Consider the following 13,381-nt stretch of genomic DNA (forward strand, 5'->3'; position numbering starts at 1 on the left):
AAAAAGCTGGCTTGTGTGAATGAGCACCTGACTACACAACAGTCAGGCTGCTGCTTTTTCTGTTCTGCTGTTTGTAATAATTCTCCACCGAGATGGATTTAAGTTCGCTTATCCGCTAGTTGTGTGTGTATGTTGGCGTGCGATGTCCTGTGGAGTAAACTGCAGTGTATCACAGCTCACTGATATCACCCTGTGAAGCTTGTTTCTTATTAGACATTAATTCTGCTATTTGCATTTTCTGTACAGATCATAATTGCTGCTCCTAAAAGCCACTTTTCATATTGATGACGTGGGAGATGAAATATGCCAAAACTAAACGTAAAGGTGATAACAAATCTAGTGCTGAATGATTAGTTTATTGAGAGAAAATGAATTTCGGACTATTTTAATGATCGTCTGAGTCTGTTATCAAGTAAAATGATTAACATTTAATGGTTTCAGCTTCTCAGATGTGAGGATTTGCTGCTTTTCTTTGTTTTAAGTCATTGTAAATTAAATATCTTGCTGTTTTGACAAACCTTAAATCTTAATTCACCTTCAGCTCTGGGAACTTGTGATAGGCAGTTTTTTTTTTTTACTTGTTTCTGACATTTTATAAATTAAACAATCAATCAAAAAAATAATCAGCGCATTAATTGTTAAAGTAATAATTGGTTGCAGCCAGAACTCTCATATCTCTACATAGATTAGTCAAAATCATGAAATGTTGACAAAGCTTGGCTCTCAAACCGTGGCTCTCTTGTTGTTGTTCTAGTATAAGTACAACTAATGTTTTAAACTGTTATGCCAAAAGAAAAAAACCCAGAAATACTGAAAAAATTATGTAAGTCTGACTAATACGTGCAGAGCTCGTGAACAGTGTCTTACAAGTTGGCGTTTTTCCTCGTTGCGTTGATAGAAGTCAGAATGTTACCAATCATCTGAAGTTATTACATTACTGTTAACATTTTACAGAGTATTAAAAAATGAACGTGAGTCAAATGTTTTTGAACATTTTGGATAAAACTAGCAATTAGTGATTTTTATATATGATGACATTAGAAAATACAAAACAGGTTTCACTGAAATGTTTTTATTTCGCTGACAAAACCCCCCCCCGGACCACAAGTGGCCTGATGTTGATAATATCTTTTTCCCCATTTTGCAGCAGTCAGGTTTTTATGTTTCTTAGCCTTTACAAGCCTCAGAACCATTTTGATGCCTTAAAGGAGAGTTTAACATGCTGCCCCTGTAGTTTAGGGTTTAAGACGCCGTGTGAGCTGCAAAATCCCTCGTTCACGTCTGGCAGGGGACCTTTGCAGCCTTTCTCTTGTGGTGCTATCTAATAACAGCCCCCCCCAAAGAAATACATTTAAAAAAGGGATAGTGTCACATTTTTTCAAGTCTGTTTGAAGCAATAGGCACATATCTATGTTGAAACAGTAATTGGTCGCGTTTTAGTTCATTTTAGATCTGTTAAAAAAAATTACCTTAGTACAAAACGATCTCTTCCCTCAGCGGAAATGCTTAGTCACTCTCTCGGTGACTCATCAGCTCTCTGGGGTTTCGACTTGTTTCTACCCCCAGCATAGATTATATGACCATACACAGATGGTCAGCAATGCTCAATTAAGAATTATCTTGCGTGCCATAAACACTGCATAGCAGCACTTTTTTGGGCTAAAATGGTGAAAAATACACACTGCTTTAGAGTAAAAAAAAAAAAAAAAAAAAGTTGTATCAACAGTCTTTTATTTGGCCATACATTTAATTCATTTAATAATTAATATACATGATATATACAGAAGCAAACAAAGACGTCCATGTCTTTGTTTAACCATCTTGCAGTAAAGGTTGGCAGTGCATTCTTGGCCTTTCTTTTTTCTTTTTTTTTTTTTTAAAACAGTGTCATTGAGTTTTTCTTTCATCCTCACACACATACACACACACTCACACACATGTGGCATCAGACAGGTCAGAGCCGTATGATCATGTGTTCCTGCTGCAGGGGTTCTGTGCGTCTTGTCGATCCAGTTCGGCCTCGTCTCAACCGTCTCTCTGGTCTGCTCATCTGCGCCAGTACTGAAGAGAGACAGTGGGGACAGTTTCAGATTTTAACATGTTGAGACTTAGCTTGTCAGATCCTGTGTTGCATCTTTTAATCTTTTTTTACATTATCAGTTATTTTCTTGATCAATTTATTGGTCTGTAAAAGAAAATGCTTGTCACAATTTCCCAGAGCCCAAGTTAACACACTCATATTGCTTGTTTTGTTTTACCAACAGTCCCAAACTGGAAAACATTCAGTTTAATATCATAAAAGACTTAAAAAAAACAGCAAAAATTTACTTCTGAGCAGCTGGAACTGGAGAATTGTTGGCTTTTTTTGCTAAACTCATTAACAGATTATCAAAACTGTTGCAGATTTATTTCTTTATTAGTCTTTTTTTTCCAACTCTAGGTTCAAGTATATGTCATTTTTAGTACACTTACCTGAGCAAACTTGTGTATCTGCTCGACCACAGCAGCAAACAGCGCGCCCACGCTCTCGTCAATCAGACTCTGCATGTAATGGACCGCCTCCTCGTCCGATAGGTCCAATCTGAACTTGTCTTGCACCTTGAGGCGTAATATTAAACCACATAAATGTCACTCATTATTTATTGTACTGGGCAGCTTAATACTTTGGCAGCTGGAAGTGGAAATGAGAGGCAACTACCTGATTTTTATTTCCATCAATCCTGTAAATCTCGATGTCACCGTTATTTAAGGTCGACCAAAACTTCCAACATGTTTTCATCTAAGCAACAAGGGTTCATCTGCTTTTAAGAGCGGAAGGTACAGAACCAGTCAAGAGTTTAAACATGTTCTCATTCAAGTGAAGGGGAAGTTATGTCCAAACTTTTGACTGGTCCTGTGTACCGATTTCTGTTGTAGAGTGGTAACACTTTGACTTTAAGTCCCACTATTTAGCATTTATAAGCAGTTAAACAGTCACACTATAATGTAGTTATAAGCAGCATTAAAAGGACATTTGAAGTAAAACAGTATTTGTCAATAATTATAACTTCTTCTATGAACACATTTTATATTATTACAACCGTGTTTTACATTTAACAACTACATTATAGTGTGTTATAAACAATTAAGAGTTTATATATTGCTTATAAATGCTAAAGCTTTAAGTAAAGTGTAAAAAGTGTGATTTGAATTGATGTCTGGATCTTAACAACATATAAATGTATCAGAAAGAGAATGTGAATTCTGACGAAATCTTTTTCAAAACTGCATTTTATCTACGTGACATCAAAGCTCCACTGAAAAAAACATATTTCTTGAGACAGGGTGATAGATTCATTAAGCACAACAACAATCATACCTTCTTAACAGTCTTGTCTGGCTCCAGAGCGATGTCAGGAATATTAGCGTCCACCATGAGAGAGAACAGATTCAGGATCAGGTTGGAGTATCTGAAGAAATGGAGGGGAAGATATTTTACCATAGTGGTTAAATACAGTATGTGTGTTTGTGTTTTTTAATGTTTTCGACAAAGATAAAAGTATCACTGTTGTAATGTAACTAATGTTTCTGTAAAGGCTTTTCTCTTTTGTGTCAAATCTGTGTGAACCAACAAAGAAATGTGCTCAAAACAGTCCCTATTTTCAACTGCCTCACTGTGTGATAATAATGTAACTGACTGAAACTGAAGCTTAAATGTCTCCTGTGATTTATTTCTTACTTCAAGCAAGTTTAAAGTCTTTTTTTTAAAGTTTTTTTTAAAGCTACAATGACATATGATATCAGTGGCTGCATTAAAAGGAAGGAAATCAACACTTTGGACACTTGTTGGTAATAATTTAAATCATGCAAACCCACTGCTCTGGTAGAAACATCAGTCTGTGCACATTCATAGTTTGAAATTAGAAGCTCGACTCTTCTCGACATCAAAGTGAAGTTATTTCTGTTAGTGAGTGTGTGTGTGTGTGTGTTTCCGGTCTCCTACCTCCTGAGGTGCAGGAAGGCGGTGTAGCACTGCTTCCTGAACTCCTGGTACTGCTCGCTCTGCATGCCTCCCATCCCCTCCACCATCTCTTTACTCAGCTTCATGGGTGGCGGAAGAGGTTTGGGGTCTCTGCCCAGGATGTAGCCGAAGTCAATGTGGAAGAGTTTCCCTGGATGAAGAGAGGAGACGACCCCGACATGACTTCACAATATAAGAGTCCGTACTCAAAGCTTGTGTTTTTTTGTAAAATACTGAGGAAAAAATGTTGAATAAACTCTGATCTATAAAAAAGCATGTTTGCCTCACCGGTCTTTGTCAGCAGCAGGTTGTCCAGGTGTCTGTCTCCTACTCCCAGGATGTATGTGATGACACAGTAACCGGCTGGAAGGACACACAGTAGTGAGAGTAAAATGAATTAGACCTCTGGGCTCATCTGCAGGTAGAGAATAAGCGTGAAACCGTTTAAACCGACTCACCACAGCTCTTGACGTACGTGTCCATCACCTCTGAGCTGATGCCGTACGGCCCTTTTTCACTCGGTGCGTGTTTCCTGAAGAAGCTCTGTCGAGACACGATCAAAATGAGAAGTTATAGTGTTTGTCGGCAGAAGACAAGAGTGTTTTGATTGTGAATTACTGACCTGGATGTTGCCTTCAGTAGCCAGGACTTCTGCGACAGGAACCGACTGGACAAACTGCATAAAACCTGGAACAAGAGATTCAGTAATTAAATGTGATGATTGCCAGATATCCTTCATAAAGAGATTATTGATTTTATGGAAGAAAGAAGGATAAAAAAGCTTGTTCTAATTATTACAATAAGAACCTATTTTCTCCCAAACAGTAATGCATTGTCTTAAGTTCTTACCGTGTTTGGTGCTGGTGGCCAAAACTTTGTAGGGCGTCAACTTTAGGTCCAGATTCTCTTTTCTCAACAGCTAAAAATCAAAAACAAAACAGTGTCACTTCAAAACAGAATTATACAAAGAAATAAAGTTCAAGCAAGCAACAACTGTGTTATCATTCTTAAAGAGTAATAAATTTCTCATCTGTCATCATATTAATATTAAAGTATTCTTACTTTGTCCATGAGGGAGATGATCTGAAGGATGAGCTGGTCCTGTCTCAGGTCGTCTCCGTGTTTGAAGATGACCGGGTACATGGCTCCATCCTCGGCTTTGAATATCAGCTTGGCTGGCATCAGAGCACTCTGACACACACACAAGAAGAAAAGATTCATGAATAATGTGTCACACAGATATTCGATGGAGTGAGGAGAAAGCTGAGCAAACTGGATCATACTGAAGATGAAGATAAACATTTCTAAATGTTCCGAGACCGATTGAAAAGCTTCTTGAGGACAAACAAAAACATGTTAGCTCAGTCTACAATCTGTCTTTTATGCTTTCAATGTCCAGTTCTACAACAAATTAAGTTTGAGGGCCATTAAATGCACAAGTGACGCTGTGTACCAGAGCCTTGAATAGCATGTTAGCCTTTACATTGTAGCCATTTATTAGGGGTGAAGGCAAAGTTTCTCATACCTTGAACAGTGTTGCTGTCTCGGGGACGATGCCTCTGATCCGGATCTGAGGCTCCAGAGGAAGAGGAATCGGCTCGATCTCCGAAAGATTCACCTTCTCGTTGTCGGCCAGCAGAGCCTGCAGCCGCTCCGTCTACAGACACACAACATCAGTGTGTTCGTGGGCGGATACAGTTAAAACCAAACACCAGAATCAACTATGTGTTATTGAAGTGTGAAACTGAATAAAGTTGGGAAGATTCTGTCAACAATCCACAACAAAACAACCTCTAATGAAAGCATTTTTTACATATTTGCACATTTTCTGAAATGATACACAAAAACACAAACTGCATTATTCAAATAAGTATCAAACCAAGTATACGCTGAGTCATTTTTTGCACTGTTAACATGTTCTGATACCTTTTTCTTGCGATTTCCGCTCTCTCTTTGCACAGCTTTCATCAGCTGCACAAGTCTGTCTACAAAGGTCTGCTGGGCGGCCAGCAGTGACCGCATCACCCTCACACTCTTATCACCCTGGAGGGAAGAGGAAGTGTGTTTATGTTAGAGAAGTGGGCCATAAAGAGACAGAGATTGTTTTTTTTCACAAGTATTGAGATATATCAGAGAGCTGACCTTGAGTAAAGCCTGGCTGAACCTCCTCATGACGTTCAGGTACATCTCGTGGGTCTTGGGATCTCTCTGCTGGGTGTCCTGATCCTCGCACTCCACTATGACATACCTGAGGAAGACGCACAGCTTTTGCTGACAAATGTACAAACGAAAACACACTCTCAGAAATAACAAACTAAGCTCGTTTTTCAGTCAGAAAGCTGTTCTCACCAGTACAAGTAGTTGGCAAGCGTGGAGTTCTTGCAAGCACGCGAGATGAGAAACGTACACAGGTCCTGCTAAAAAGAGATACAAACAAATATATCATGTTTTCATGCTTTTTATTTTGTTTCATCAACTGGTGCATGTGAGGATTTATACTGATTCATACTGTATCATCTCTACTTCTGTTTTCTGTCACATTTTGCTTCTTACCTCCAGATTCTCGCTGTCGGCTCCTTCCTTGCCTTTCTGCGTTGTAGTGGAAGGTCCAGACGTGCCAGAGAGGATCTGGGAACTACACAAACAGTAAAAAGAGACAGAAACAATCAATCAATGAGCAGACAGAGAACGTGACAAGGCAAAACTCAGGCTGATGAGATTGTGTGTTCAGTACAGACAGAGGAAAGGACATTGCAGTTTTAATGTCTGCGAATAAGATTTGTTTCTTGATTTATTTTTGGTCAGCACAGTTGCAGAGTTGCACTTCTCTGCATCCAGCTGACAGCTCGAGATTCTGGCCAGAGCTGTAGATCCGTGCAGACTAACGCCAGTAAAATCACAGTACCCAATGAGTTCATTATGGTGTCTAAAAGAAAAATAATCATATTTTGCAAATCAGCAAATACTCTCCAGGCCAGTGAGCGTTTCTGAGATAAAATGAGATCCAGGCTGTAAAAAACTAAATAAAACAAGAAAAATAAATCATTGGAAGTAGAACAAACGTGTCATTTTTAAACATTTTTAGCAACTGGCCGGAAGACAACCTCCATGTCTCTATCAGTGTGGTTGGTAGCGTTGACTTATTTATGATCCACAGCCAGAGTAGCTGCTATAACGTTGTAGCGTCCAAGTGCTGACCTGTCCAGTGCGGAGTCATCTGAAAGTCCCTGGCTGTCTCTCTTGCTGCCTGGCTCCAGACCTCCCTGAATGTCACTGAAGTTCTCGTACTTGAGCGCCTGGACCAGCTGGAGAAGATACATCAGCAGGTCCTAGAGAGAAGAGATGGGAGTAATTATAGTGACAGTACAACTGGAGTTTCTTAAATTTTAAGAGATATTTTCAATAAAATTGGTGAAATGGACCAAAAAACAGAACTTGATTTGTGTTTTTTTTGATTTTAGCTCACAGTTTAAGCACATATTTGGTTATACTTTGTGTCTCAGGAGACTCTAAACATTTCTATCCACACATGGTTTCACTCCTCTTGACCCCTCCTCCCCTCCCCTCCCTCGCTCTTTAACGCCTACCTCATCATCTGCCTGCTGCAGGCGTGCCACGGCGTAGCGTCTGACGGTGGGGTTGGTAAACTGTGAGGACAGCAGCTCCAGGGAGTCCTCCACATCCATGGGCCTCCACTTCCCCAGCAGCTCCAGAGCCTGCTTGGCCTCCTGGGGCAGATCCCAGTTCACACACTTGAGGAACTTTGTCAAAGCCTGCAGCAAGAGGAGGAGGAGGAGGAGGAGGAGAAGGAGGAGGAGGAAGCAGTCAACATGTGCAAGATCGTATATAGTAACAAGCACGAGGAGAGAACGTTAAGTGGTAACCGCAGAGACAGAAATAAACACAAACACACAGAGCGGTCGCGCAGAAATCGACCAACACACCCACCTTCTCCTGAGTGGTGAGGTAGTATCTGAACTTCCACACCAGGTCTTGTTCTTCAGAGCTCAGCTGCTTGGTTGGAGGGTAGCTCACAATGATCTGTCGGTGCACAACATCGATTTTAGCCATTAACACTTGCTACAGAAGCAGAGTCTGTAATGACACAGCTATGAAGACACTTGCAGGGAAAAAGGGAAAAAAACAACATCAGCTGAGGGGAAATTCTGTTCTGCATGTGCTTTAATTAACGACTCTTTTATCTCTAAGCTAGAGCGCCTTGTTATCCGTCTATTGAAAAGATGCTTGGATGCTGAAAATCAAAGAGCTATGAATGGTTCTTGAGTATTTATATCTGTATGTTAAAACAGTTTGTTCTGGCACTGAGAGTTCAAACAGACAGTGCATTAAAGCATCTGTCATACTGCTACAGTGCTTGTTAGTAGCTTCCCGTCTATGTTGTTTCATGACTTCAAGAATGATTTTGCATGGTTGCACCCCAGCCTTTTTTATCAGTGTTCTATTGTTGTTTAAAAGCAATAAGACACTAAACATCATATTTTGACCAGTTTTGCACTAAACTGACCAGGTTTTTTTTGTAAAGTAAGGTGTGTAAGGTCTACATAAGGTGCTTTACTAATAACTTATTGTTTGATTTAATGATATATATAACCTAAGTAAAAACTAAACCGCTAGTTACTTACGTTGAGCTGGTCACGTGTGGCAGCGTTGGGCTTCAGGTCGTGATCTGAGGGCCCACTGCGGAGGCTACGAGCCAGTTTGTGATGCTTGCTCTCGACTAGGTTCTCCTGTGAGGAAAAGTAACGCAAACATAATTATATATTGTGAATTAAACATACAAATCTACGAGTTATGACCTTCTTTTTGCATTTCACCAGTAACATTATCATTGCATTTTCTACAACGTAAGAGTGTGTTTGTGCGTGTCTCCTCTCACCATCCCCATCTGTGGGTCGGGGACTTTGACGATGTCGCAGCTGGTGAGAACGGGTGACGCATCGTCTCCATCCTGAGTAGGGATCAAGTACAACACGCCAATCAGCTCACACAGTTTCCAGTGTTACGCTAACGCTTATATGATCCTAGTTACATGCTTATAAAAATGAAAATACCTTTTCATAATAGACAATACTGTATTCTTTGTCATTCGTCTTGACGCGGGGGAACTCCACCATGAGGTACATGAAGTTAGAGCTACGTTTCTCGCTCTGTAGAAAAACACATACCAAGAAAGATTATGAAAAGATACACAGATAATCCTACTGAATAATTCACTGCATTCCTCCAAGATCATCACACTGATAACCACTTATATCGAGCGTCTTTTTGGTGTGTTTGGAAACAGAATCCACCTAAACCGACTCACCTCGTTGATCATCTCAATCTCTCTGAAAGTGAGACGGTCCAGCCAGTCCACCTTCACCATGTGGCCCTGTCGATGGGCCTTCGTCAGCTGTACGGAGACAGAGACAGAGACAGAGAGGGAGAAAGATGGCAAGAAGAAAGAGGGCAAGGGGATGGGAAAAAGGGTTAAATGAAATATATATATATATAAAAAAAGAAAAAATTGAGGTAACAGCAGGGTGGCTGGTGTGCAAACTGCTCGATCCATAAACATGCACAAATCCAGTGGCAGCAGCCAATCCAGCATCTCCGGTCGCACACTCAGCAGCCAATCCACTCATCAGTCAGTGTGGATGTTGGGAATGAAAGCACACGCTTTGGCCATGAACAGGAAGCCCACAACTCAGCTGGTTAGAATTAGTACTCACTCTTAAAAACAACATATGAACTGGTAGCAGCCTAGAAACATCCTCGGATATGATTTTTGTCGACCGCACTCAGGGTGACTGGGATACGGAGAATCGATTGGAAAAAACAAGCCAATCAGATAATGTTAAAGTGAAATGTACTTCCTGACGTTGTCCCTGTAGATTCTCCAAAAAGCAGTTGGCTAACGTATCTTGTGTCCACATACAAATGAAGTCCATGCATACACACGCGTACATAAAATACAGTATGGCAACAGCAGAAAAACTTGTGTGTGTGATGCTTTCAAGAACGCAGCCGTACATCTTGACAGACAACAGGTGCTCACACCAAAACCTGAGTCAAAATGTATTTGTAAATGCTTTGTATGGGATTATCCTACTTATGGGTTTCCCACATAAAACAAAGGGATTTAATAGAGGAAGGAAGGATTTATTTAGTGCGAACTTCCCTGATACAGTCTGAATTGTCTTAATGTAGTATTGAATATGAATAGAAAATACAAAGATTTATTTTCAAATAAATTTTGGCCAAGGCCTTGTTTACACACACACACACACACACATACAGTACACAAACACACACACATTCTGCATTACCACCTCTAACTCCTCCACTTGTACTCACATCACTGAGTACCTCCAGGTCAGGGCCCTGGAACAGACGGTGGTTTAGACAGGGCTTCGTATCGGAGGATTCCTCTCTTTTTCCAACGCATACAATGTTTTTTCTTCAACCCCCCCCCAACCTCTTCTCTCAGCCATTCAGTCACACACACACACACAATCCTATCATCTCCTCCTTTCCTGCACCAATACACTCTCTTCGCTCTCCAATCTTTAGCCCTGCTCTCCTGTTCACACATATACTGTACCTTAGCCAGTCTGCCCATCTGATCCTCTGCCAGACTGCTGCTGGTGCGTCCTGGCGTGGTGGTGGGCTCCCCTCCGTCCCCCTCCACACCGGGCCAAACCTTCAGGTCATGCATCCCTTGCCGGAACATACTGGAACAAGACAGGATGAGGGCTTTTAAAACTACACCGTAAGTTTATTTTGTTGTTTTTTTTGTGTGCTCTTGCTTGCCAATTTGGGATTTGGCTTGATGTGAATTCAAAGCTGATGTTTCAACACGGGAGCAAAATAAAAAACTTTTTAACACAGTTTTATTCTGTCAGTAACAAGTTTGACGCACCCATATTTGCCAAAGAGGGTGACAGTGGTTCCCCCGACGGGGACGGCTCTGCCGGGCCCATAGATGTCCCACACTGTGAGAGCAACCTGGGCACTCTGGGGAAGGTCTGGGTACTTGACTGGCAGCCGCAGCCACTCGTTCCAGCTGCACAGGACGGCAGGAGAGAGCGCAGAGAGAGCAAAACATAGAGAAAGTGTTAGACAAAGGACATAAAGCTCTGAGCAACTGAAATCCAATTTTTCTGAAGCTACAGGAAAAAGCACAAGTTGTTATTGGAAGAAGTTGTGTGCCCATGTGCTCTAAAGAAGGAAAAATATGAGGCGCACACACATACACACAAACAGACATCTTGGGACTCACTTCCAGCGAGTGCTGAACGCTTTGTACGAGGTGCGAACGGGCAGGGCGAGAGGTTTTCCTTCAGCGAACACCTGACAGGTGACGTAGAGGTCCGAGCAGTTCTCCTGGTAGAGGCCAGAGAACCGCAGCATCGGGTCTTCCAGCAGGGCTTTGTAGCTCTTCTGCTCTCGCTTTCCTTCTAAACTGCCTCTGGAGGAGGAGAGAGGAGAAAGACAAGATAAGATAAGAGACTGTTTGAAATTTTGTTGTTTGCTGATGTTATCAAGAGTGGTCCAACTTGTCCTCTCACAAATTAGTCAACCTCGTCTTCCTAAAACTCATTTTTACAGTCTGGACTATCTTAATTTCATTTTTCATGACTATTTTAATTTAAAATAGTTATGATACCGAAAAAGAAGGCTGTGCAAACTTAAAAACTGGCCATAGTTCACCACTGCCTAACTAATTAGACTATTTTAATGCAATAATTACACTCATGAGCTGTGCACATGATTTTAATAAAGGGACGATTGTGCTTTCAAATGAGAGTCCTCACTAGGAACATACCGTCTGAGTCATGGTGGTGAAAGAAAACATCCAACACCATGAAACATAGACTGAGTTGATTCACTGGAATCGGATCATATTTAGAGGGTGAAATATGTTTTAATATTGATCACTAAATAATCAATTTAGTAACTATAACTATTGTAATTATTTTCACTGTTTATGAATCTGTAAATGATTTTATCGATTTACCAATTAATCATTTTGCCTATACAAAAAATTGGAAGTGCTTCTTTTGTTGAATCAATAGTTAACGACTCAAAAATACCCCAAAATGCAATCTGCAATCACATAAATTAGAGAAAAGCAGCAAATACAAACACTTGAGAAGCTTGATTAATGACTTGAATGATTAATCGAGTATAAACTAGTCTGAATAGTTGGTTTTCTGTTTAATCTACTAGTGTTAATTGTTTGAGCACTATTCTTTTACCATTTATCAATCAATTTAATAACTTTATTATGACATAGAAATGCCAAACATCTTGTGGATATACCTTCACAAGTGTGAAGAGTTGCTTACTTCACATCTGGCTACAGATCAGACTATGGCTGCAACTGATCAGTTAATCTGTAAATTAGTGTTTCAGTTTATCAATTAATACTTCTGCCTGTGCAAGTTCAGAAAAATAAAGAGAAAAAACTGCTTTTTGTTCAGTCAAGATCCAAAATATTCAATGTGCAATGATATAAATTAGAGAAAAGCAGCAAATACAAACATCTGAGAAGCTTTATCAATGACTTAAATGATTAATCGACTATAAAAAATAGTTGGAATAGTTACTTTACTGTCTCATGACTAGTGTTAATCAATTCAGCACTATTTTTTATTATAATTTCGCTACTTAATGAGTGTTTATTTGATAGACAGACAATGACAGTACTTGTGAGTGGCTCTAAATTGTTACTAACTGCTTAAAGTGAGACAAACATGTCAAAGAAACATGTTTACACACACACACACACACACACACACACACACACACACACACACACACACACACACACACACACACAGAGCAAACACAACAAGCATCCTGTCAAGTCACAAGATAGATTAGTTAACGTTACACTGCATGACTGAAACAAGACGCCTGAAGTACACAACTTACATCTTAAGTTGAACGTTGATGTCCAAGTCACAGCTGTAAACATAGTTAAATTTATCAGTGTCCATCTTCCGACGGGAAAACACTCAATTCTAACCAAAAATCTGTCGACTTCAACATGAAATCCCGGACGGTTATATGAGACTTTTCGAGCGGTTGGTCTTGCGACAAGGCCTCGGATCAGCACAAAAACACTCCTCGGTACCCAGTTTAAACCGTTTCAACCGTTGGCCACACGGATAGAGACGTTAACAAACTGTATACGACTTTAAAAGGATTACATTAAATGCCTTGTGTTCACGGTAAAGACATTATTTTAACCTGCTGTCTTACCGGGCATGATTTGATGTTTTTGATAGCTACACAACAACACAGCAGCAACCGACATATATAGACAGGCTAAAGCAGTCGATTTCAGATGCAGCGGGAATGAGGAAACCGAGC

The 13,381-nt window shown here is 40.3% G+C and overlaps 1 protein-coding gene across 3 annotated transcripts; it reads right to left on the minus strand.

Annotated features, from left to right (window-relative positions):
* Positions 1-1,714: 1,714 nt before the first annotated feature.
* Positions 1,715-13,381, minus strand: pik3c3 (phosphatidylinositol 3-kinase, catalytic subunit type 3). Of its 3 annotated transcripts, XM_042400466.1 has the most exons (26): positions 13,271-13,375; positions 12,941-12,973; positions 11,283-11,471; positions 10,923-11,066; positions 10,605-10,734; positions 9,327-9,413; positions 9,073-9,168; positions 8,898-8,969; positions 8,644-8,748; positions 7,949-8,041; positions 7,588-7,773; positions 7,199-7,329; positions 6,554-6,635; positions 6,350-6,417; positions 6,143-6,248; positions 5,927-6,043; positions 5,526-5,657; positions 5,063-5,191; positions 4,850-4,919; positions 4,623-4,687; positions 4,459-4,543; positions 4,289-4,363; positions 3,983-4,151; positions 3,359-3,449; positions 2,473-2,598; positions 1,715-2,061 (listed from the first exon to the last, which is right to left on the minus strand). In XM_042400466.1, exons 3-26 carry the CDS (start codon positions 11,411-11,413, stop codon positions 2,047-2,049), a joined length of 2,505 nt encoding a protein of 834 aa, XP_042256400.1. In that variant the 5' UTR covers positions 11,414-11,471; positions 12,941-12,973; positions 13,271-13,375; the 3' UTR covers positions 1,715-2,046. The 3 variants fall into 3 exon arrangements, with proteins under 3 accessions (XP_042256400.1, XP_042256399.1, XP_042256398.1); XM_042400465.1 differs by having other exon boundaries at positions 6,350-6,414; positions 12,941-13,381; XM_042400464.1 differs by having other exon boundaries at positions 12,941-13,381.

The sequence above is a fragment of the Thunnus maccoyii genome, chromosome 22 (genome assembly GCF_910596095.1).
Source record: "Thunnus maccoyii chromosome 22, fThuMac1.1, whole genome shotgun sequence".
Classification (NCBI taxonomy): domain Eukaryota; kingdom Metazoa; phylum Chordata; class Actinopteri; order Scombriformes; family Scombridae; genus Thunnus; species Thunnus maccoyii.